The sequence below is a fragment of the Falco punctatus genome (assembly GCF_963210335.1).
Source record: "Falco punctatus genome assembly, chromosome: 7".
In the NCBI taxonomy this organism is placed as follows: Eukaryota; Metazoa; Chordata; class Aves; order Falconiformes; family Falconidae; genus Falco; species Falco punctatus.
This window is the reverse complement of record NC_137587.1, coordinates 29,790,580-29,813,474: the sequence shown is the minus strand read 5'-3', so window position 1 is coordinate 29,813,474 and position 22,895 is coordinate 29,790,580. Positions and strand designations below refer to the sequence as shown.

Sequence of the window (22,895 nt, the reverse complement as noted above, 5' to 3'; positions counted from 1 at the left end):
GATGAAAAGCAGAATCCTGAAACTTAAGCTAAATGCCAGATAATTGTAACTGTTTTACAGGAACAGACCTAAGATCCACCTCTTCCAAAGTCCGGTCTCCAACAGTTGGCAGAAGTGATTAGCCATATAGCAGTAGAGACACAGAAAAGTGATGCTTCCCTAGCACACTCTGTGTGTCCAGCAGCCAGAGGTTTATAGCTCCCTTCCACTATGGCCCATACTATAGAAGTGATTCTGTCTTGAATCACATTTGCTTGTTTCTCTGGGTGTTTTTCAGTCCTACTACAGTCTGTTTGAGACGACTAGAACTCTGCTCACTACTGAAATTGTGGAAATAACTGTGGCTTTATATAGCAGCATAATAATGTTTCCCATTTTATGTTCTATAGCTTTCATAATAATAATCTGAAGATTCAGTAGTGAAATGGATGTATAGTTAATTGAGAAATTGCATTAGGAAGCAGTTAGATTTCTCTTTATTTTTGCCATGATCTTCATTCATACTTTATATAACTTCACTACCACAAATAGAAATGCATATATATGTACATATATATATATAAATCAGAAATAAAAATTAGAAGACAGATTATCTGAAATATTTAAGCACCTAAATAAATAAGGAGATGGCTCTTGTAATCTGCAAAATGGTTGAGGCAGCTGTGTGCTAGCTTCTACTGAACCTAATAGTTCATGCACTAAGTACACAGATTTGAAAATCCTGCAGGAATTTATAACACAATCAGCCTGCATTTTTAGATTTTTAAAATTGGACATTTCATATGAAAAAAGAGGAAAAAGAAGACTTCTAAAAATCAGAAACATATCATAGACAGCCTCTCCTGCAGTTCACTGAAAACATAAGGTAGATCCTCAAATTCAGACTTGGCCACTGTTGTGTTTATACACTGCAGGGCAGTATCATGCAAAATGCTGCCTAGAAGCAAGGTTTGGGTCCTGTACTTTGCTGTGCTGACACAGATGTGCTGGTCCAAACAGTGGCACGCTCCTCAGCATCTGCTGAGAACCTCTGCAGTGCTCTCCCGTGCTTGATCTGCCTTATCAGGCAAGCAGCATTCAAATCTTCATGCGGTGCCACAACCTTCATGTATTATGATCAGACAGAGACTACTTCATAGAGAGATTTTCTCTGTTCACAGGGGTGCATGAGAACAGCTGTGGATTTCTAAAGTTAGAAAATCACTTAAATTTACTAGAGCTTAAGAATAGTGAGACATAGAGATTTATTGAAAAATCATTAAATACTGAAACTTCTTAGATGCCTTTGTCAAAGACTGGTCAGAAACTTTGATTACATTGTTGCCATGATTATAATATTTTACTCCTAATTGTGAAGGGTGTCACAATCTGCAAGTTGGTATGATGTATGAAAACTTAGACCAGGAAAAGTCCAATTTTTAATCATATAGAACTGAGGACTGTAAGACAAGGGTGAGAAATCATGTTAGATCTCTGGTTGAGAGCCAGTCATGGCAAAAAAAACAGTAGGATTGTAAAGAAAATATTTGTAGCTTTCTGATTTGTACTGGTTCTCCATTGCAGTGATTCATCATTGCAGTTCTCTGTTCTCTGTGGCAGTTCTTTAACTATAGTATGGAACAAAAAAATTTAGAAATGGTGTACATAGACCAAGGGACATAAAGAAGTTCAGGCACCTTTGTCCTACTGAAATCATAAGAACGTTAGAAATGCCCTGTGGGGTCAGGTCCATGGTCCATCTCATTCAATAGCCTGTATCCAACGTGCCCATGGGAAATACTGTTTAGAAAGAGCACACAAGCTTGGACGCTACCTGTGCTTCAGTTCCCTCATACTGCCACAGCATCCACAGTCACCAGATTAAGAAAGCTGGAGGGCACACTGCTAGTCTTAAAGACTTATGAGGGAAAAAATATAATTTACTCTTGCAAGAACTGCTAAACACAAGCTAAGCTAAACTTGAAATGGCTCGGGCCCTTCCAAGCATCATTGAAAAAACAAAACCTAGACTCTGGCATAGGAAAATGTACACAGTCAAAGGTTTTCTAAGTACATTTATGATCTTTTATATAGATATGCCACTCACTGTTCTTTTACAGCATGCTTCTTTTTTCTAGGAAGCATACAAATGAGATAAGATTTTAACTGCTAATTAGTAGTGTTCCATAGCCTTCTGACAACAGAGGAAATTCTTCAGTGGCAGCTTTGCTTTTCGTTACACCTACTTTCTCTTAAATGACTTCTATTGTGCTTTCAGCAAAGTTATAGTTCTTAACAGAGACCTTGGTATCAAAGATGCAAGGATCCAAAGGTGGACTTGCACACAGAAGAGGTGGAAAATCCTTCAGTTATATTTTACTTCAAAACCTCTAGCTATTCGGGCTGAAAAGAAGAAAATTATTTTTTCCTGGTGGCATTTCACAAAGAAGTGCCCGATGTGGTTTGTGTACTGCTTCAGATGTTTAAATGTGGTAAAATATTATCTGTCCACTTGATTATTTGCAAGTCTTCATTAATCTATAAACTAACACAATCTTTAAAGAACAACACACTAATAAAGAAAGATCACAAAATGAATCTTCTAGAAAATAATTCAGAAAAGATTCCTTATAAACTCATAAATGAGGGCATTTTTGAAAACTTGAAACCCTTTAATGGATGTTGTGTTGGTTTTATACGGTAATTTAAAAATCCAAATGTTGTTTAGTACTGAGTCAAATGCCTCAGAGAGGCTGTCATATCAGAAAAACATTAATACACCAGACTTGTAATTTCACAGAAAAATCATATCAAGTTTATTTAACAAGATCGGATTTTAAAAATGTGTTGACTGGTATAATACCATCCCATGATTTCTTATTGACTGGGTATTGTATTTTCTCATGCATTATCTGCAATTCTTATTTATATATAGGGCTTTTTGTGTCATTCTCGCACTGTGAAGGGATGTTAGAATGAGTGTAAATGTAGTTTATACTCTTTTGAACATCCATTTATATTCCTAAAATGGTATAAAATGAAGAAATGAAGATCATAGGCATGGTTATTTTTGTGTAACTTTGCATGTGTTTCAAGTTGCGAGCTTTCTGAAAGGTTGTACAGAGTACCTCGGATTCCAGGAATTATTACATCTTCCCAAGTGAAGGGCTATAATTGAAGTACCTATCTTCCATCTCTCACTTTAGAGGTTTTCTTCACTCTTTCTGTTACACAATGGTTATGGATGTGACATACTGTTGTTACATGAAAAAGTGGAGATTTCCAAGTGATAAAATCTCAATTAACGCAAAGACCCTTTGAGCGTATATCCCTGGGAAGTCTACCTGAAAATTCTTCTGAAGGAGAATCTGAAGCCAAGACAAATGTTAAACAGATTGTATTTTGATGTTTTCCAGACGTAGCCTGAATCTTCATGTTCTAACATGAATGACTTCAAATTTCTTTCTACTTTCTTTTCTATTTACTTTCCAACAACGTGTATTCAGTTTACACAAAACAAAATCTAGACTTTTGTTGATAAAATTGTTATGCACAAAGAGAAAGTTTAAAATTGATACTGCCTTCAAACAGCCCTGATGGTTATATAGCAGAAATTCTGACAGAGACTTACTAAGGACAGCATTTTGAAGAATTGAGCTGAAAAGGGTCCAGAAATAAACTAGATCAAGCCTGTCAGTGTCACGTCAGACTGACCAGAGCATCTCAGGAGAACTGAGAAAACCTTGGAAAATTACACTAGAAATGCATGTAAAGTACTGAGGGAGATACACAAACAAATGAAATTGTGGTTTTCATACAAAAGCAGTTATATTAATGTAATTTCTTTTGATATATTTTTATTCCACAGGCATGATTGCAATAGCAATATTAATTGTTTCTGCTGGTTTGTAATCCATTTCACCCAACACAAATCCAACACTGACAGGACTACATAGGCACCAGTGGAGGTAAAAGAGGGATTTTCAAAAGTGTCTATGAAAATTAGTGGTATGCCTCGCTGAGGTTACATACAACACATGGCTGAATACCTTAGGGCTTTACTTGGGACATAAAGGTATGCATGAGCTAATTTATGTTAGTGAAAAGTAGCTGAAGTTAAGCTGTTTTCAATATCTGAGCTAGTTCATCTAGTGATAACTGCAGATGTCTCCATATTGTGCTCCACAGCAGAGAAATACCCCTGAACATTTTTTAATATCCCATCCATACTCAGTGGAATCAGAGGTGTCAGTGAAGACTTTATTTTGTTGGCAGAATCTTGAATTCTGATGATAGTGCATGAGAACAGTAATCTAGTTACATGTCAACTTCTTTTGAAAGTTTTGTTGGAAGATTTGCAACTACATGAAGCATCTTTTTACTTGCAACTTATATTTGATTCAAAAATCATTGCTGCCCAATAAACAAAAACCACCACGATATCATTTTATAGTCACATTTCAGAGCATAGCAGTTAATCTAACTCTACAGTTACAAAGTTACTGTATATTACAAAATATATGTGATGTTCACTTACCTGCAATATAGGGCTATGGTTATCTTAAACTTTGTATTTTTATGACTTTTAAAGCCTCAATGCTGGAAACTGCACTTGATCACTATTTCAGGAATATTTACTGCAGCAGCATCTACCCTTGCACAGGATCCCAGCAGGCAAAGTACTCCACAAACATGTCTAAAGGTCTCTGTGCCTCTAAGAACAGGGTATGATAGTTCATCTTTCTTCCTGCTGAGATGACAACCATACTCCACTGTTTTCTGACTGATTTTACTTATCTTCAGCTATGTGAATACTGCATTTTTTGCATGTTTTGCAACCCCCAATTAATGATCCTTCCTGAATCAACAGAAAACCTAAATATTTCACCTCTGTGAAATAGTTTCTGGTATTATAAAAAACACGTGGGCAACAGTAGATTGGCAAGCTATGTTTGATGTTTCTCTTCCCTGTGTGAGATAATATATGTGCATAATTGCTCAAGTGCCATCTGGTTGCAACTTAAGATGTGTTGCTCATTGATAATGAAAGTGCTGATTTGGTCCCACACATGAAGTAGAAGTGTGTTTAATATAAGCCCGCATGATTTTGTAGGACCATGATATAAAAAAAGAGCAATGCCTTGTCAAAACCTTTTAAAACATGCGCATTTTATAATGATTTTTCGAAATGGAATGAAAATATGGCTGAAATACCTGACAGTTTGGGGATTTAAATATTTATTTTTTACTATGAGCATGGAGTGGCAGTGTGAAGCCTTCAGCCCTTTTCATCACACACTGCTAGGGCTACCCTGGCACAAAGGAAATGGCAGGGAAAAGCGGGGTTCAGAGATGACTGGGTCTCAGGCCAGTGTCCACTGCAGTAAATGGCAAAACTCCCTTTGACTTAAGTGTGTATGGCATTGCCCTTGTCCCCCCAAAGCAGGGGGTGGTGTCAGAATAATTGGAAAAAATCCCAGGAAGAAGTGAAAACTGAGCAAGGACGTGGCAACATCATTCAAATGTGCAAAAAACTTGCAGATATGAGGAAAAAAAAATCCCTTTCTTCTTGTCCATTGATAGTACAAAAAGTAATGTGATTAAACTGCAGCAAGTAAGATTTACTTTAAAGAAGGAAAAACTCTTTAATGATCAGGGAGTGACTGGCAGGGATCTATTGCCTGGAGCAGTTGTCAAATGCCCATTAACAGGGAGGCTCTAAGAACAGGCTGAACATACACCTGCCAAGAAAAGCTTAGGTATAGTCCATTCTGCCATGGGGCAGGGAGATGAAAGGGTGACCTCCAAGATCCTTCCAGACCCTGCTGTGGTCCTCTGTGTTCTGCGTGAAGACTTCTCATCTCCCATGCCTTTATACCAACATTTGTACATAACTTGTCATTCAAAAGAGCAATGCCCTTAGCAGTTCTTCCCTTTGACCCATATTTGAGATGATAAACCAGTGAAGCATTATATATTTGGTTTTCTTAAATCAGTTTTAAAATTTGCTTGTCTACCTAATAATGTCCATTTTAAACACAGATTATTGTCATTTCAAATGTGTGCAAAAGTGATAAGGGAGGTGACTAGAAGCTTATTATTAATTTGCTGCTTTTATCTTTGGGAAATTAACATTCTGGCAAGGAATTTAATTGGAGTTTTTTGTTAATTCTCACAGTGATGCTTTGGCTTTTCCTTTTGGGACTGAAGAGAAAAAACAGCATCTGGTGTTTGAGGATGCTAGGGATTTGCACCATATTATGTGTAATGTCTCTACTGTAAATAAACAAAATTAATAATTAAGTGAATAATGAGATGTCCTGAATGAAGACTTCTCTGACTGCACCTATGGAATATTTGTACTCCTGTTGTTTGTTGTCTGTTGGGCATCACATTGCTGATATGGATATTAGCAATGTATTTTTTCAAGCAGAAACCAGAAATAATATTGATGAAGGTTGTCAGATATGCAGAGGGGCTTTTGCTCTTCAGGACTGTATCTGTACAAGCAGGTAGAACATAAGAATAGTAGAATTTGTCCCTGAGGATGCTGACAGGCTGGACTGCTCCTGCCTGGCTTCCCACAGGGCTCTCCACCTGGCCCAAGGCCCCACGTCACCCCCTGGGGCCACCAGCCCCTGCCCTGGCAGTAGGACGAGTCTCCAGCTCCCCACAGCCAGGCCTGGCCATGGGCTCCGTCAGGCTGGGCTCACCTGCAGGCCCATGTCCCATCCCGGCCTCGGCCAGTCCTTGTCCTCAGGGAGGTGCCTGATGCCCATGGCTAGGGCTGCCCGTGTGCCTCAGCCCACCCTGCCCACCACTCAGTGAGCTCCCGCAGCCCACCACGAGCCCCCGGCCCTGCTGCCTCACCATGGCATGGGTTGGCATCTTTGAGTTCAGAAGGGATGCATGGGAGGTGTTGTACGGTCTCTCCTGACACAAAACTGAGTTCCATGAATAGATGGGGTATTTTGGCTTTCTTGCCATGGGGACAGACCCAAGGGTTTGTCCACCCCCTGGATGGAGGAGGTCTCCTGCACTGGTCACCGTGCACAGCGCTGGGTGGCCGCACGGTCCTGCCATGCCACCTGAAGCAACGTCAGACCTCCTCCATGGCAGAAAAGTTCAAGTCCCCATCTTCACATTTTTAGGACCCATGAAGTAATGCTGCCATTGAGGGAATCAATGAGGGAATCAGCTCCTCCCAGAAGCTCCCAAGGCTTGCCAGCATGTTGGATATAGATGCTGTCTTCCATACGTAACCATTGTGCAGCGGATGGTGGTAGGAAATGTTCAGATCACTGGTATGTCAGTGGCGTGAAGGACAGCTCTTCTCACAGTCCACACAGCAGTTAAGGACAGAACGAGGAGCAGGAGGTGCTGGGTTCAGCCATGGGGACGCCTCAGCCATTGCCAGACAACTGCTTGTTTTATCTCTTCCTTGCATTTTTTAAGAAATAAATTGGAAGTAATCTGATTTGCTGATTTCACTTGCTTTTACAGAGAAAATAAGGTGACCACACGAGTGAGTGATTGGTACCTCTATAAATGTGTGGCATCAGACAAAGTGAAAGCATGATTCTTTTTTTTCCTTTGACACTTTATTAACATGCTTGTGATTAGCGCTGAGCAAGCTGAGACCTGGATTTCTGCCACTGCGCTGAGGCAACCAGGAACACCTCCCTCAGCTGGATTTCAAGTGAAATTTCTGAAGACTATAATGGGGCAAGAGCCACAGGAGTCCACAAGAGAACATCCCCATCTCTTGATTGTTCTTCTTTAGGTAGATTACCAGGGACACCTGACACCAGGGCAGCTGGAAGCTGTGGCTGGAATTAATATTATCTCAATCTCAGCTTTCCACCTTGAACGTAGCTGCATATAAGTAGAATGTAAAGTGATTTTTATGCATATGTGATATGATAATTAAACTTAGCACCTTCTCAGTATTTGCTATTCAGAACTGCAAAGGAAAGCTAAATGAATTGCCAAGGAGCCATAGTGAAAATTAATGATGGGGGTAGGACTCAGAAGGGCCGTTGACATCTGGGGTCAGTGCTCTGCTGAACACCCCATTGTCGGTCAAAATCTGTCATTACCACTTTATGTGAGCACCCTTAGCTTTTCCCTGACAGCTCCACTGACTGCTAGCTATGCGCTTGTACCTTCGTTTCCAGCCCAGTGCCAGGCATGCTCTTCTCCTCCTCCCTGGGGAGAAGGCTGAGCATTGGCAGATGACTGCTGCAACTCTCCCAACTCCTTGCTCTGTCCCCAGTAGCCCATGCCCACTGTCAGTGGTCAAGGTACCTGGTCATAGGTAGTCTCCTGACTTCCTATGTGCTGCTTAGTGAGGATAAACTTTAACACCTGTGTCAGAAAACATCCAAAGTCACAACAAATAATGCCACTGTCAGTGGTAGAAAACTGCATAAATTTCCCTCTGAACCACAACTGTACAAAAACATGTCAAAAAACACTGGTGCTCTGCCACATCATCAGTAAGGTTTGATGAAATGACAGTTTTTGAAAAAAGAATAAAAGGTATTTTTGTGTCTGCCTTAAAACACAACTCATATTCCCAGTAACATGGCATGAAACTACATGCTGTGGTTTGTCCAATGTTAAACCACCAGCAAGGACAAACTATTTTTAGAGCTGTCATATATTATTGCACCTGAGCTTTATTTGTCTTCTGATTAAAAGAGGTTTTCCTTCAGAGAAGTTCACTTGAATTTTATTCTCATTTAGTAAGTCTTATGTTCCTATTCAATTTATTTTAAAGCAGATTCTTTGGGGAAAATTATAAAGCTAATTTGAATTGATTCTTTGGAGATTCAGGCTTAAATGAAGTGCCATAAAATTGGCAGTCAAAGTGAAAAAATAGAATTGAATTTTATACTTGTACTACTCAATGGGCACAGGCACCTTGCTCTTTGCTGCTGCTGAGGGTTTTGATGTAGTATATTTCAGATAATTTAAACACACGTAGGAATTATACTTCACTGAAGTTTTGGTTACTAAGGAACCAGAGTTTTCCTTCTTCAAATATATTTTATCAGTTTATAAATTTATGGCTGGCAGGTTCACAAAGTTAGTCATTATCTCCAGTGTTTGAAAAGTAATTCCCTAAATTCCTAGTGGTATTAATCCTGATTTTGGTTAAGTAAAATCAAGTCCTATATCTGTAGGACATCTGGAAGATGGCACTTCAGCATCTAGTTGTGGACTTGTCAGAGTAATGTTCCTCACCAAGAACCTCCCATTTCTCCATTTCCAAGTCTACCAGCTAACATTTGGGTAAAAATACTGAGCTGTTTCAGGTGTCCAACAGTTTGGACTCCCAGTTTAAAACATTTTGTAAAAAGTCTGAAGTTTGGGTGAAGGTGTGGCATCTTTTTTCAGATTTTAGAATCCCATATTACAGGGCATCTAAAATCATTAATGTTTTCAGACAATTTAGGCCACCATGGTAATTCATTATCAAGTGAGTAAACATTTGGTCTTACAGGTTTTCTGTCAACAGGTTAATTATGGAGGGGTTTTTTTCCCATAAAGCCTGTAGACATACCTAGAAAAATGAGACCTTCTGATTAACAGAATTTATGTTTTTCTGTTTCTGTTTGATGCATTTACAGCTTGAGAAGTTCACAGAAATAGTAGTTGCTCAGTTTCTTGTCACATAAATTACTGGGTAGATGTTCATTACTCCATCCCAGCACTGTGCTTTCAACCTAATCAGAAGCAGAAGTGAGGATATGAAAAGACATGCTGGAGAAAGCTCTGGTCCACCCTATTATTTGCTCTGCACCCATGGTCCTATGTTAGAAATGACTGTTAATTTGTGTGAGTAAATACATTAAGAAATACTTAAATGAAAAAAAAAATATTGCTTTTTTCCAGTAATCTTTATGTGAAAACAATTTTGCTGAAAGAAGCCTTGATTTCCAGGATTATTTTCTGATGTGCTCAGTTTTCCAAAAAGTACTAGTCAGGAGCAGACATGCTTATTTGCTTTGGCTCTTATTGTAAGCGTTGGAGACCTGAAGTTAGATACCAAAGTTGATATTTAAATGTGGAGATTAAGATCCCCCAATCTTTTGCACATGCTAAGCTGCTACAACCCTCAACGATCTCAGTGGGAGCTGAGGCTTCTCAGCATTTTGAAAATTTTGCTGTTTAAAGTGAGGTGCTTGGTGAAGGAGGTAGATGTCTGACTGCCTTGATAGTGCTCTACTGCTCCCTGGAACCAGATGGACGTGAGGCGGATACGATGCTGCTCTTGTTTGTTGTGCTGCTGAGCTGATGGAAACCCACGGACTGCTCTCCCCTGTGCCCCCAGCTTTCTGAAAGCACCTGCTATTCAGAAACCTTCTTCTACCCACTTTTTGTGTAAGACATTGAGCAGAATTTGCCAAGATGCTGCCAGTTACAAACGTATCTAGCTACTGGGCCCTGGGAAGTGGCACGTGGTACCTTATCTCACTCATAGGGCAGAATTCTGATAGACTGAGCTGATCTCTGGATCCCTGGAAATGCTTTACCATTTTTCATGATTACAAAAAGAATAATGCTTGCTCAAAGACAGAGACCTGTCCTGGGTTTTTATCAATGGCTGAGAATCTGAAATTTCCCTCTGTTAAAGACGGAATTGTTTCAGAATGCTACATACATTAAGAATGTAACAACATGAAGTATGAAGAAAAAAAGAAGAAAAGTAAATTTTATCCAGTTGTGTCTGCTTTGCATTTCTGTTCACCAGAAGCCTGAGTCTCTCCTCTCCATTCAGAGTAGCATGTTGGAAACTAATGCTGGAAACCATGATGGAACACTGAGCCAGCACATCCCTCTCTTTCTTTGAAGTGAGCATGTGAAAAGACACCAGCACTGTCCATTCCTTAGACCTTCGTCTTACTTATATGCTATAATATTAAACTGAACCAGGATAACATTTTTCAATGGATAAACTCAGCTTTCTAGCCAAAAATGGAGCACAAGGTTTGGAAACCAGCCTCCCTCCTGCCCCCATCTCCCTGCAGGGTACATCTTTCCCTCAAGCCTGGCTTTCCCATCCTGTCATTCTCAGTGGCTTTTTAGGCTGAGCAAACCCATGAAGCTCTCCCAGCCTCCTGGGGAAGCCTGCTGCTCCCTGGATCCCCACAGTTCTGGGCCTGCTTCCTGCTGCCAGCCCCCTGATGTCCCCCAGGGCCCTCCCTGTGGCCCTGTCTGGTGCCCCCAAGCTGAGGAGGCTTCCCAGCAAACTTTTCTGCCAATGTATATAAAGATGTGCAATCATTTGTTAAGAATCCTTTTTTGCTCTTGTTGAATTCAGAGTAAGTTACAAGTTTCCTCTTTTCACCCAGTCTCACTGGTGATTATTTTTTTTCTTGGAGAAGGCAAGTGGCTGGCAGTTTTGCCTGTTACTCAGTTGTAAATAGCAATATGTAAACTGTTATTTACATGATACTTATTAATCTGCTGAAGGTCTGTAAAGGTCTTTTAAGAACCTCAGCAGGTTTGGGGGGATTACTAAACGATATGGTAAAAGGATGGATTTATACCTGATTCTAAGGGGCAAATTAATTCCACTTAAGGTCTATAGAAAGCATACAAATAGGAGGAAAGACACTTCATATTTTTATGAAATAAGCTGCATGAGAACAGGAACTCATTGCAAATAATGCAAATAATTTAAGCATTTTTCTAATTAGATTTTTATCATTTTAGTGAATTGTCCCTTTTGCATAACTGTGTCTGAGTCTCCTTTCTGTTCTGAGTGCTGTCCCTCAAAGAGGAGTCTTATGTCTCATTTGTCTAAGGATGAGAACTCATAGTTTTCACAGGTTTATATCAGAATTTAGGTATAACCATCTATTTTCCAATCATTATTTTAAATAGACCCAATTGTATCTGGGCATTTGTTTGATCTTGTCACCAGAAATAGCAACAGTAAAACCAGGTTTGTTTATTAACTGATGGAACTAAACCTTAGACAATATAAGCTCAAACAACAAAACAGATCTCATATTTATTTAGCCTTATCCAGTCCTATGCTTTGCTACAAATTAAAGTAGATACCGAGTCAAGCAACAGCAGATGCAATGGATATTCTTTTAGCCAGCACAATCATTTTCATTAGAAAACCTTTTGGAAATGTTCTTTTAAAATGTTCTCTTTTTTATTCTCATCTTTTTTAGGGGCAATCTGAAAGAAGTAAGAGAGGAAATCCAAGTACAGGAGGAGAAAAATGAAGAAACTCAGGAGAAACAGAAAAATGGAAATGCAAAAAATGTAACAAACCTTTTCACAGGAAGCTGAGCAAGTACACATTGTTTCTTTCAAAACTACCTATAGAAATAGTAGCATAAATGAAAATATTTGCATCGTTACAATCTGCCCATAGGTAATCTTACTCTTAATTATTTCACTCTTTGTATAATGCTAAGATATCATACCATAGAGAAAAGTGCTTTAGAGATACCAATAGGTAGATAGGCTTTTGATACTAAATCACACAGTATTCAAGGTGAGAAACAGTACAATGGAAAAGCCTTTATTTGAGAACTGGGAGCACATCTCCATAGCAGAGCTGAGGGCAAAACAGAGCATGCATTGCACAGCACGGGGTGTCCTTGTGGTCCATGCTGTTCACAAGAAAAGTGGAGAGCCTGGCTGGGGTGCTGCTGGCACCCAGTGTCCTACCCAGCAGCTGTGGAGCCCCATGCCTTTCCAAGCGTATTGACAACTCATATTCTGATGCATTCCAGGTATAATTACAATGGGACATCAATATCCAGTTTCAGCCACTGCTGCCTTTGCTCTTTTTAATTATCTAGTGACCTTGGTGACTCCGTTTATTTTATTATTTTGTCTAGCTAGCTATCAGAAAAGTAAAATCTGAAAAATACATCTGAAAAACCAGAAAATGTAGAAAATAGACAACTTTACAAAAGGCACATTTGTGAAATGACTACAGATAATTATCACAGCATTTACAAAACAAGACTTAAAAGCAAGGAAACTAATACTTAAAGACTGCAAGCCTCACAGTAAATCTTGTAGGTCAGTATACATAACAAACATAAAAGCATTGTCATGTCAAGTAACAAATTCCTTTCTCCTCATCATGTAGCAAGACCTCTGATTTGAGCTGCCCTCCAAAATAGTCTGACTTGTTCTTTGCTTGTTGCTCACATTAAATCCAGCACCTCTGTTTTGAATTTTGGGGTTGATTTGACATTTTATTATTAATGATAGTAAGCAGAAAGCAGTAACAATGGACTTTAACTTAACAGTTACTTACATTGTCCTACCTGACAATGAAGACATACATTTTTAAATACCTATGTATAAGTGTATTCCAAGATGCAGAACATTTTTAGTTCCAGGAGTCTGTTCCCTTTCTTAAGGCTAGTACAAGTAGCTGAACAAACTGATCTCCAAGGAAGCCTGAGCCACTTCAATGGTTTTACAGCAAAGATAAGTTACAGCTTCTAATCTGATACATCCTCTGAAAGGCTGAGGAGATGAAAGACATGATTCAGTAGACTAGGGTAAGTGCTCCAAGGAACGTGGAACTCAAAAAAATTATACGTTTCTGTGACAAAATGCTATGTGCTTTGTCTTTGCTTAGTTAGTAATAATGGTATAATTATTAGATTGATTCTATTAGGTATAATTATTAGATATAAAACTAGAACAATATAGAAATATCAGCATGCTTAATATACTTCATTCACAGAACTAAGTGTAAGCTGTGCTTAGGCATATTTGAAAACTCGACCTGCCTCCTGTAATTATAATATATAGAGGATCCAGGGTGCCATCACAGGTGCCATCCCCTTTAAATTGCCTGGCCACTGCACCATGTAATTGAAGGCAGAAATGGACCAAGATCTCTCTGCTTGTATATGTCAGCAAGGAATTATCTATAATGATTCTTTCCCCATTTATCATTTGGTAGAAGATTCTGCATTACTTTCTTCAGCCATCATCTATGTCTGCCACACAGTCATGTTTGCACCCTGTTTCATTGGCATGTGTTGAAAACAGTCATTAGCACACGTTGAAGACTATCAAACGGGATGTTTGCAGCTGTTTCAGAGGATTATCTTTTGCTGTTCCCTCCCATTCTGGCTAATTATGTCTGTTGTCACCGAGCAGTTGGAGGATTGTGTAACAGGGGCCAAATGCAAGACTCTCCTCATCAGACAGTACTTAGGGGTAGGAAACCCAAGGGAAATTAATGCAGAGGACATGAAAAGAGCAAATGAGCACAGAGAAGGAACACCGGAGTTTTGTTCATAGCTGAGTGATGTTTGGTAACTCCAGCATAATTTGGCTTTTTGATGGAGTTAATGCTTCATTCAATGCAATTTCATTTTAAAATTATCTACAAATACAAAATGATCTTCTGACTATATCATCTGGTCTGACTCAGACGTGGCAAATATGGCTATGAGCAATTTCACGTGGCTATGGCACTGCAGTCTGCAGCTGGGGAAGCCTGAGGCATTTCCTCAAAATCCCACTGAAGTGGCCAGGAGGTTTCCCTGAATGAGGGAAGTGAAGTGCCTGTGATCAGACTATGCTTCTTACAGCATGAGGATGTGCCAGGAGAAATCCCTTGTATCTGAAGGCTTGTCAAAAGTACAACCCACAGCACATGCAGTGTTTCACAGCTGAGAGCCAGATGGATGTTGGATACTCTTCACCCAGTCCCCTTTCTCCACATTTGTTTTTGTCTCAGGCAGGGAGAAGGGAGTAAGTAAACAACCATACGTAGGCTGGGAGAAGTGTAAGGTATTACACTCAAGGGGTCAAAACGCTCACAGGCACTTGATGCCTTGCTGCACTGAGAACTACTCACAAGTTGCTGCTCCTAAAGTCCAGCCATATGTGTTAGGAAAGCTAGTGTGAAGTGTTAATGTGCAAGTAGATAGTTAGACAGGCACATTAATATTTCATGGAGACCCAGATAAATATGCAAGAGGCTTTTATTCAGATCCAAATTTGCCTCTGCTCAGGCGCTGAATTCAGTAGACAAGGGGTTCAATATTTGATGCTTGAGTGTAAGTATCCATATGAAATGATGTTTCTCAGTTAGATAGTGGTGGTTTCTTTAAAATAAATCCTCATTCTAATATAGCTTAAATTAAGTCAGTGGCACACAGGATGTGCCGCAGGTAGGAGAATGATAAGGCAAGTATGGCTCTGCATAACACATGCATCTTTTATATTGTACTCTTCAGCTCTTCAGATTTTGTCTGCAAGAGGAGTTTGGTGCAATCAGCCACAGCTCTTACAGGAAAACAGAAATTTGTTGACACTAATAATCCTCCTTAAAACAGAGCTTTGTATCACTCCTCCTTCATCTCCCCCTCCTCGCCTGCCAAAATGAGAGCAAGCATCCGTGTGGGTTCCTGTGGGGAGCTGTTTTGGCTGGAGCCTGGCAGGCACAGATGGCCGACAAGCTGCAGCCCCCGGTCCTCCTTGGCTGAAAACCACACTGGGTCATCTAATGGATCCTCAGCAGTCAGTGAGAGAACCGATTTGCTCTGAACCACAGCTCCCTCAGCTTCCTTGGGCTGACAACAACAGGCACGTTGCATTCCCTCTCAAACAAATCCTCTGCTGCCCATTTCATGCTTGTAGCAAGCCTCATGGCTTCCTCTTCCTCCTTCCACACAGAGTCTTGAAAAAGCCTCTCCCCCTTGCATCCACGACTCAGCTTCCAGGTGCTGACCCTCTATACAAAACATAGGTTGTTAGGCTGTTTTCCTGGGACTCCAGCTGATGACAGTGCCTGATCCTAAGTCTGCGGTCAAAACTGGCAGGGCAGGCTCATGGCATGGTCAATGCAGGTGCCCCAGGCACTGAAGAGGCTGCTAGCCCACCAGCATCTCCCCCTTAACATATGTAGTTAGGCAAGGGTGGCTGAAAAGGAAAAGCCATGGGAGAAGGGGCAGCAAAGGGAAAATCAGAGCGCTGTAGAATTAGGGGGTATGAGGGGAATGTGGGCACTGTGGTGAGGCTTTGAATACGGCAGCTGGTGACAGGGAGGGGATCAGCTGGAGACAAGGGCAGCAAAGATGGGGGAAGAAGGTCCATTCAGGGTGGGGGACATCTGACTGCAGGGAAAGCCTCTGCCATGGTGGCTGCAGCCACTCCTGGTTCCCTCTGCTGCTGTCCCAACTGCCCCACAAGCCTGCTGGGAGCCCAGAGCCAAGCCTGGGGCCAGGCTCCAGCTGGGTCCCTTTTGTGCCCTTCTTCCTGGTGCCACATCCCTGCTTTAGCCCTGCATGCAGAGAGGTGCTGAACCCCACAGGGCCATCTCTTTTCCTCTAGTTCATTCCTGAAATGTAACTTGTTGTATGAACTAAGCCTGGTTTTCCTTCTAATACTCATGAAATGAGCAATGCTGCATCCATCTCTCTCTTCCTTGTAAGCTCCTGTCCCCTCTAGATTGAGAATGTGTCTTCTGTTTATCTGGCTCCTGTCTGTGTACTCTGACACTGGGGTGTTAAATGAGTTTCTGGGAAGACTGGCTTCCTACTTCCCTTGCCTTGAAAGAAGCTGGCCTGAGGGTAGACATTTCAGTATGCAGTGTGACTCTTCTAAAATTCATGATAACTCTGCAGTCAAGGCAATTGCATCTAGGCAGTGGCTAACACTGCAGTTGCTGAGGTTTTTCATTGCATTTCTTTCTTTCCCTATAGAGTTTTTTCCCCCCTCCCCATTTTGTACTTCCCACCAGATCCAGCCCTGCAGTCTCCTTGTCCATGCTAGAAAAAGGAGGAATCTGTGGTAATAGTACAAGAGTGTCTTGTGACTATGACACAGTGGTAGATGGCTCTGACAGCACAATTATGTTGAAGACAGTGGAATTGAGCCTTTTTTATCCCACAGCTGAGAATCTGACTCTTATTTTCAGAAGATTAATTCTTTTCAGGTTTACAGAAGTCAGCCAATGTCTACTTCTTGCTGTTGCTTTTTCTTGTCAAAGCACTTTACATTTCTGTGCTTACAACAATCTTTTTTATTGGGAACAGTGAAAGAGCTTTATAAGAATAATGGTCTTGTGTATGATGCTCAATCAATCTAATTTTCTAGCCTCTTCAAAGTTTGCCAAGCTCTACAGCTTAAAAATCCACACTCTGGCTTCTCACAGCAAGTGTGAGATGCTGCCTAAATTTCTGAGCAGTTGGAGCATTTGCTGTCCTCAGGCAATGTCAATTTGTCCATTACCACAATGAGCTCAAATTGCTCTCTGTGGTTTGATTCAGTTCCAGGGGCAAATTATAAGATTTAGGCACAACTGAGAAAATATAGGTGGGAGTTTCAAAAGTTCCTCCAGCACCTACAAGCTCACCTACAATTCTTTATGGTGTTTCTGTAGCTCTAGAATTAGCCTGAGTCAAGGTGCCAGCATCTCATGTACCCCACGCTCCTAAGGCTGGCCTGCTGAACTATGTCTGTGTCTGCTCTGAGGACCATGTGAGCTCCACTTGCAGGTACAAGCTGAAGATCCAACATGTCATCCTCCCTTGCATTATTTCTTTCCATACAAAGAAAACTGGATGTGTAGGAGGCCAGAGAGGGTTGTGGAGAACCACCCCAGTAGCCCAGGGGCCAGACAGCAAGACACACTGCAAAGTACTCATGCCCATAGCATAGAGGCTGCCTTGGCACTGAAGTGTCCTTAAGAGCCAATATTTAGAAAGAGAGGTTTTTGCGTAGTTTCTATATAAATAGTAAGCTTCTCACACCATAACTGCACTTTGTGCAATAACACTTGCACTAAGGGAACTTGGCAACAACTCCCCGTGTCTAGGGGAGGACCTCTGGTCATTCCCCTCGTTGAACACCCTCTAACCCTCATCCCAGTTTAATTTCTTTGTCAAAATTAGCAGAGTTATTTGTGTGCAATGTTCTTCTATGCTACTTCTTCAAGTACAGAACCTAGCCCTGGGTTTACAGAGACGTTTGCTTGTGGCAGGCTTAACAGGCTAGGGCTATGGCCTCGGCATATGGCCCAGACAGGTAGTTATAACTTGACTTTTTCATATGACCAAGATAGGCAGGTTTGGGAACTAACCACTGAGCATGCAAAGTAGGTCATTCTATCCACTTTATGTATGCGGTGATGTGTACATGCTAACTGCAGTAAAAGAGATATTCATACATGTTTACCAAACCCAGCAGTAATTTATGGACCAAATGCTTTGTCTTGAAAAAGCTAAGCAGATGAACAGTCTCTCTGACTACCGTTACACTTTCTTATCAGCTTGGAGTTGAGCCAACCTTTTCCCCACAGCCCACCTGCATTTGTCATTTTTGCATATTTGGTTGTATATTGCAGTATGTTTGCAAGCAGCTAAACCTGAGCTGGTGTGCAGAAGCTGGCTAGTCCACAAGTCCCAGTCATAAGAGTGATACAAGTGCCAGCAGCACCTGGCTAGCTAGATCCAGCTCATCCACACCTTCAAATGTGCCTTCAGAGGCAACTAGAAACACTTGCCCTATTTGTGAGGTGTGAATGTGTAAGGTTCCTGCTAATATGCTGCCTCTTTAGTAGAGCACTCAGGACTGAGCTCTAGTTAAGGTGACTGTGAGCTCCTCTGGTGTGAAAACCTGGGCAGTCTGGTACTCTTGATCTTCATGATGCTACTTGCAGCAAGCATAGATGCTGGCTTGTGGCAAACAAGCCGGAAGATACTGCTGCACAATGTCTTGGTTGTATCAGAGTGTGTAAAGTGGCCTGGATGTTCCCCAGGCCCTTTGAAGTGGTGCAAAGAAGTATATTTTATTTTTTGTATACACATAGTACTAGGTTCCTCTGGGCAGACTGCTACAGGTCACTGATATGTGTATGCTGCTTCTTATGTAGTTTCCAAAGCCATATTAAGTGAAAGCACCAAGTGTTTGGCAATTGCAAACACTGGATGAAATGGTGCGTCCCAGGCTTTCAAATGCATCTTTTGAAATTGCAATGGGCTGCTTCTCTCCGTGCTGGGTTTTGTCAAGTTGAGGGTAGCTGCGTTGTCTAGGGCAACAGTAGAGTCCTGATATACAGGAATGGCTTTTACTCTGAACCTTATTGAGAAAAATTGCTCCGAGATGACCTTTCAGTTGGGTACCTCTGTGTAATGGTACCCGCTTGTATGGAAGGGGCCGTCTGTGCACTGAGAGGCCAAAGTGGACAGGACACTTGTAAGAGGCCTTGCTGGAGATGCAGAGCATGACACATGCTGCCTGCATGTCCTCAAAGGTCCCTGCATGCAGAGACAAGAAGTACAGGCGATGGGAGCCAGCCTGCCAAAATACTGCACATAGCAGCTGCCAGAGTGCGTGGCCACAATGGGCTTGGGCCCCATGGCCCAATGAACCCGAGTCTGAACTTTGGTGATTTTTATAGCCAGGAGAGATATAACCTTTGGTGTTTCTGGGCAGAGCTATTTGCAGATTAACCTTGGTAATCTTGAATTCTAGTAATGCAGTCACTTTAGGGCTAATGTAGCAAATTTAAGTAGTGAAGATCTTCCAGGTGATGCTTGCATAATGATTCCACTTTAAAAATAAAGTATGGATTAGAAAGAACATATTAGTTCAAACATTTTGCAGCTATTTGGGACTTAACATCATAATTCTCTTGAATTAATGAGGGTTGTCTGTAATATTCTGGCAAACCTTTCCCTCCCTGTTCCTTGTTTCTCAGCTGTATTGTATATTGTCATGTTTTTAGTCTATGCTAAGAGGCTAATCAAAAGCCAGATAAAATAGACCAAAAGATCTCGGCTGATTTCAGAGGTCTCTGGAGCAGACTGTAATACTATTAATCTCTTAGAATAGGGACCCAATTTTGAAAGCGTTTATACTGATGGAATAACTGCTTGCTCCAGGAAGATACTCTGCATTTCCATCATTTGAACTCTTCCCCTTTTATTTACCTGTGTATCACCAGGCAACACAACTGTGCTTTATAAATAAGAGCGAGTAACAGACAGTGATTGTATCCTTATGCCCTCTTACAAGGACTTTATTTTCTATTAAGTTCTAAGCAGTTCTGTATGGGTAAAAGCTTTATGCTTCAGATTTACTTTTTATTTGTGCCACTTAAATTTTTCATCTATATAAAATCATTCTCCCTCTCCACTCCTTCCCAGTCCTCTCTTGCCCCTAGCTGCTCCTTAGTGTTTTAGTCAATAGGAGCTTTGTTGGTGCAAGCACATTAGGAATTAGCCCAAGAGCAAGTGTGTTATGAGAAAGGAAATAATAAAAAACCAAGAGAAGATAAAAGCAAAGGAAGGAATCAAGTATACACTGAGCAAAACAAGGACAACAGACAAATACAGGAGTGAGGAGGAAAGATCTGTTAAACGTGCATTCCACTTGGCGGAAAGAGAATGGGGCCAAAACATAGTGTGTCTGCAATTAGCATACAGTGCTTTGGGACAGTGATTTCCAGTCTGCTGTTTCCCATTTTGTTTAATTTTTAATTCAAATTGTGTACTAAAAATAGGGAGCATTTTGGAGCTGAAAAGATGTGAATGGCATAGGGATAAAAAACAGAAACTGCAAGAGGAATGCTGCTGTAGCTGTAACAGCCCTGCTGGGATTTCTAGCTTTGCGTCTCAGTCAGTTATGGTTACAAAATGCAGATTTGCCTTATCTGGGTCATTTTGGCTGAGAGAGCACATGGTAGTGCCTTTGTGAAATAAACAATAAGCCAGAGTGAGTGGTCATCTGTCTAACTCTTTCTGTAGCTACTGCTATTCCCTTTTTTTGTGAAGATGTTTGCATAGCTGATTGTTAATAGCAGGAAGCTTTTAATTTTTTTGAAGTTTTATTAAAAATACTGGAGAATCCAGTTTTCAATTAGTATCACTGCAGCATAGCTTGTTTGTCTAGAACTAGAAGGTCAAAAGACTTTTATCTGGATAAAATTATGAAACCTTATGCTTATGCATTAGCTTTCTCTCCAGAGAAGGCTGGAGAACTTTTTGCCTGAAGTCCCAATTCAGCAACTACTCAGAAGAGATCCCTTAAAAAAACAGATATATCTCTTCTCTAGGCTAAGCGAGAAAATCAGCTGAAAAATCAGAAAGCAGCCTCATCCAATTTTTAAACAGTTATGCTTCACAAGCCTTAGAAGTCCCCCAGCATGAGTATATGCATGTGGTGTAGGAAACACTCTTTCCAGCAGTCATTTGAGGTGATGCTGCCACCTCTGGCTTTGGTCATGCAATGTGTTGAGACTAGCATCTGGCTTTCCATAAAACAGCAGATTTGGGGTGATGAAGACACAAACCAGGAAACTTGCAGAACTTCCGTCTTTGTTTTAGGTCCAAGTGACACAAAATATTATGACTTATAATTTATGTTTGTAACATCACTGCATATCTTTGCCTCAATTTCTGTGGACTTCTGCTTGAATGATGAAATGCATTTGCCTATGTCATATTAAATCTTATACCCAGGGAGGCTGAGAAAGAATTAATTATCCTGAATTTTGCAAAGTCCCATCCTTCTTTCTGGAGGATAGGAGCTGTACAGCTTTTCTAAGGTTCTCCAACCATGTCCAACTGGAAGGATTGTTATACCCTAATGAACCAGCTTCTCCCTTAGAAAATACTGGCTCATCCAACTAAAGCAGAGGGTATTTTAGAAAAAAATGTTCCATATGTTTCATTTTATGCCATTTTTAAATCTAATAATCAATTTTGGTTCAGAGTAACTGAGGAAAACTAAAGGGATTTAAGTCAAGGTTTGCCTGTAATTTTCTGATTTACAATGACATTGATAGAAATTGGGTACCAAGAGATACCACCAAATGCACTACCTAATGGTATTTTCCAGATCCTGCTTAGCTTTGTAAAATCTGCCCCCCTGAGTGTTAAGACTGAGAATAGTACTTGAAATTCCTCCATTGCACTGCCAGTCCACAAATTGGGTTTCTTCTCCCAGAAAGCTTAGGAAAGTTTTCTTTTTCCTTTTTCTATCATCAAACGTTGTTTCCAGTTTCTAATATGCTTTGGAACTGACAGTTGTTTTGGAGTTACAACCAACTATAAGCATCCAGGGTTGAATAAGGATCAATTTAGAAGAATTTCAGCTCAGAGTTGAGCAGGGTGATAATTGTGTCCAGCCCCAGTATGACAGACCACTGGCATGTGAGCTGCAGCTTATATGGTACAAATATTATATGTGTCTAGGAAGGGGTACTACAGATAGGTACCCTTATCCTTCTCTGAAATTTGTCTTTATAGGTGAATTGGTTGCCAAACCTGACAGTCTCTCTTGTTTTCCGTCACTTGTTGAGGAAGAGATAGTAGGCACAACTGAAAGCAAATTACTGGTGTGTTGTGTATGGCTGGAACTGAGCAGTCAACTACAAACTGAGCTTCAAAGCTGTTCCAATTGCATCCCGATCCCCCAGAAGCTGCTCCACGGAGGTGTCTGTTTGGACCAATACAGCATGTTGTCGCTGCGGAAGAGGAAGGCAGGGCTAGGTGTGCTACATCTGCTCTTCTTGGCATCCCGACAGTGTGATTTCTCCTGCAGTAAAGTGTGTTGGAAAGCTTAAATAAACCTTTCAGGAGCACGGCTCATGACACAGTCTTGGGGCAGTGGGGACATGGCCCATGTAAGTGAGGGGAATCTAGGATGAAAAGAAAACTCTTCATTGTTCACTGAAATAATTCCCCAATCAAGTTTTATGTTTAGCACAAGTGGGGGAAAAACAGCTTGCTGTGTAGGATCACCTGAAGTAAATGCACCTTGCAAAGCAAGAAGTAACTCCTTGATATCCTGATGACACATCAGGACAGCAATTCTTTAACACTTATGGAGTGCTTTTTATCTTCAGAGCTCACAAAGCCTGAGGGAGTTACGTATGTATTGCTACAAACCATGGACCA

General features: G+C 40.9%; 1 protein-coding gene across 4 annotated transcripts in view; it reads left to right on the top strand.

The window, feature by feature from the left end:
- EFCAB11 (EF-hand calcium binding domain 11) overlaps positions 1–22,895 on the top strand; it is a 116,634-nt gene that overhangs the window by 68,265 nt on the left and 25,474 nt on the right. For 3 of the 4 annotated variants that reach the window (XR_013929401.1, XM_080395122.1, XM_080395123.1), the window contains exon 5: positions 12,174–12,298. Coding sequence is in view for 3 of the 4 variants with exons in the window: in XM_080395122.1 (XP_080251248.1) it covers positions 12,174–12,294 (121 nt within the window). In the remaining variant the exon portion in view is untranslated. Of the gene's footprint in view, positions 1–12,173; positions 17,344–22,895 lie in introns of those variants that run through there. The other variant, XM_080395121.1, reaches the window with a different exon arrangement.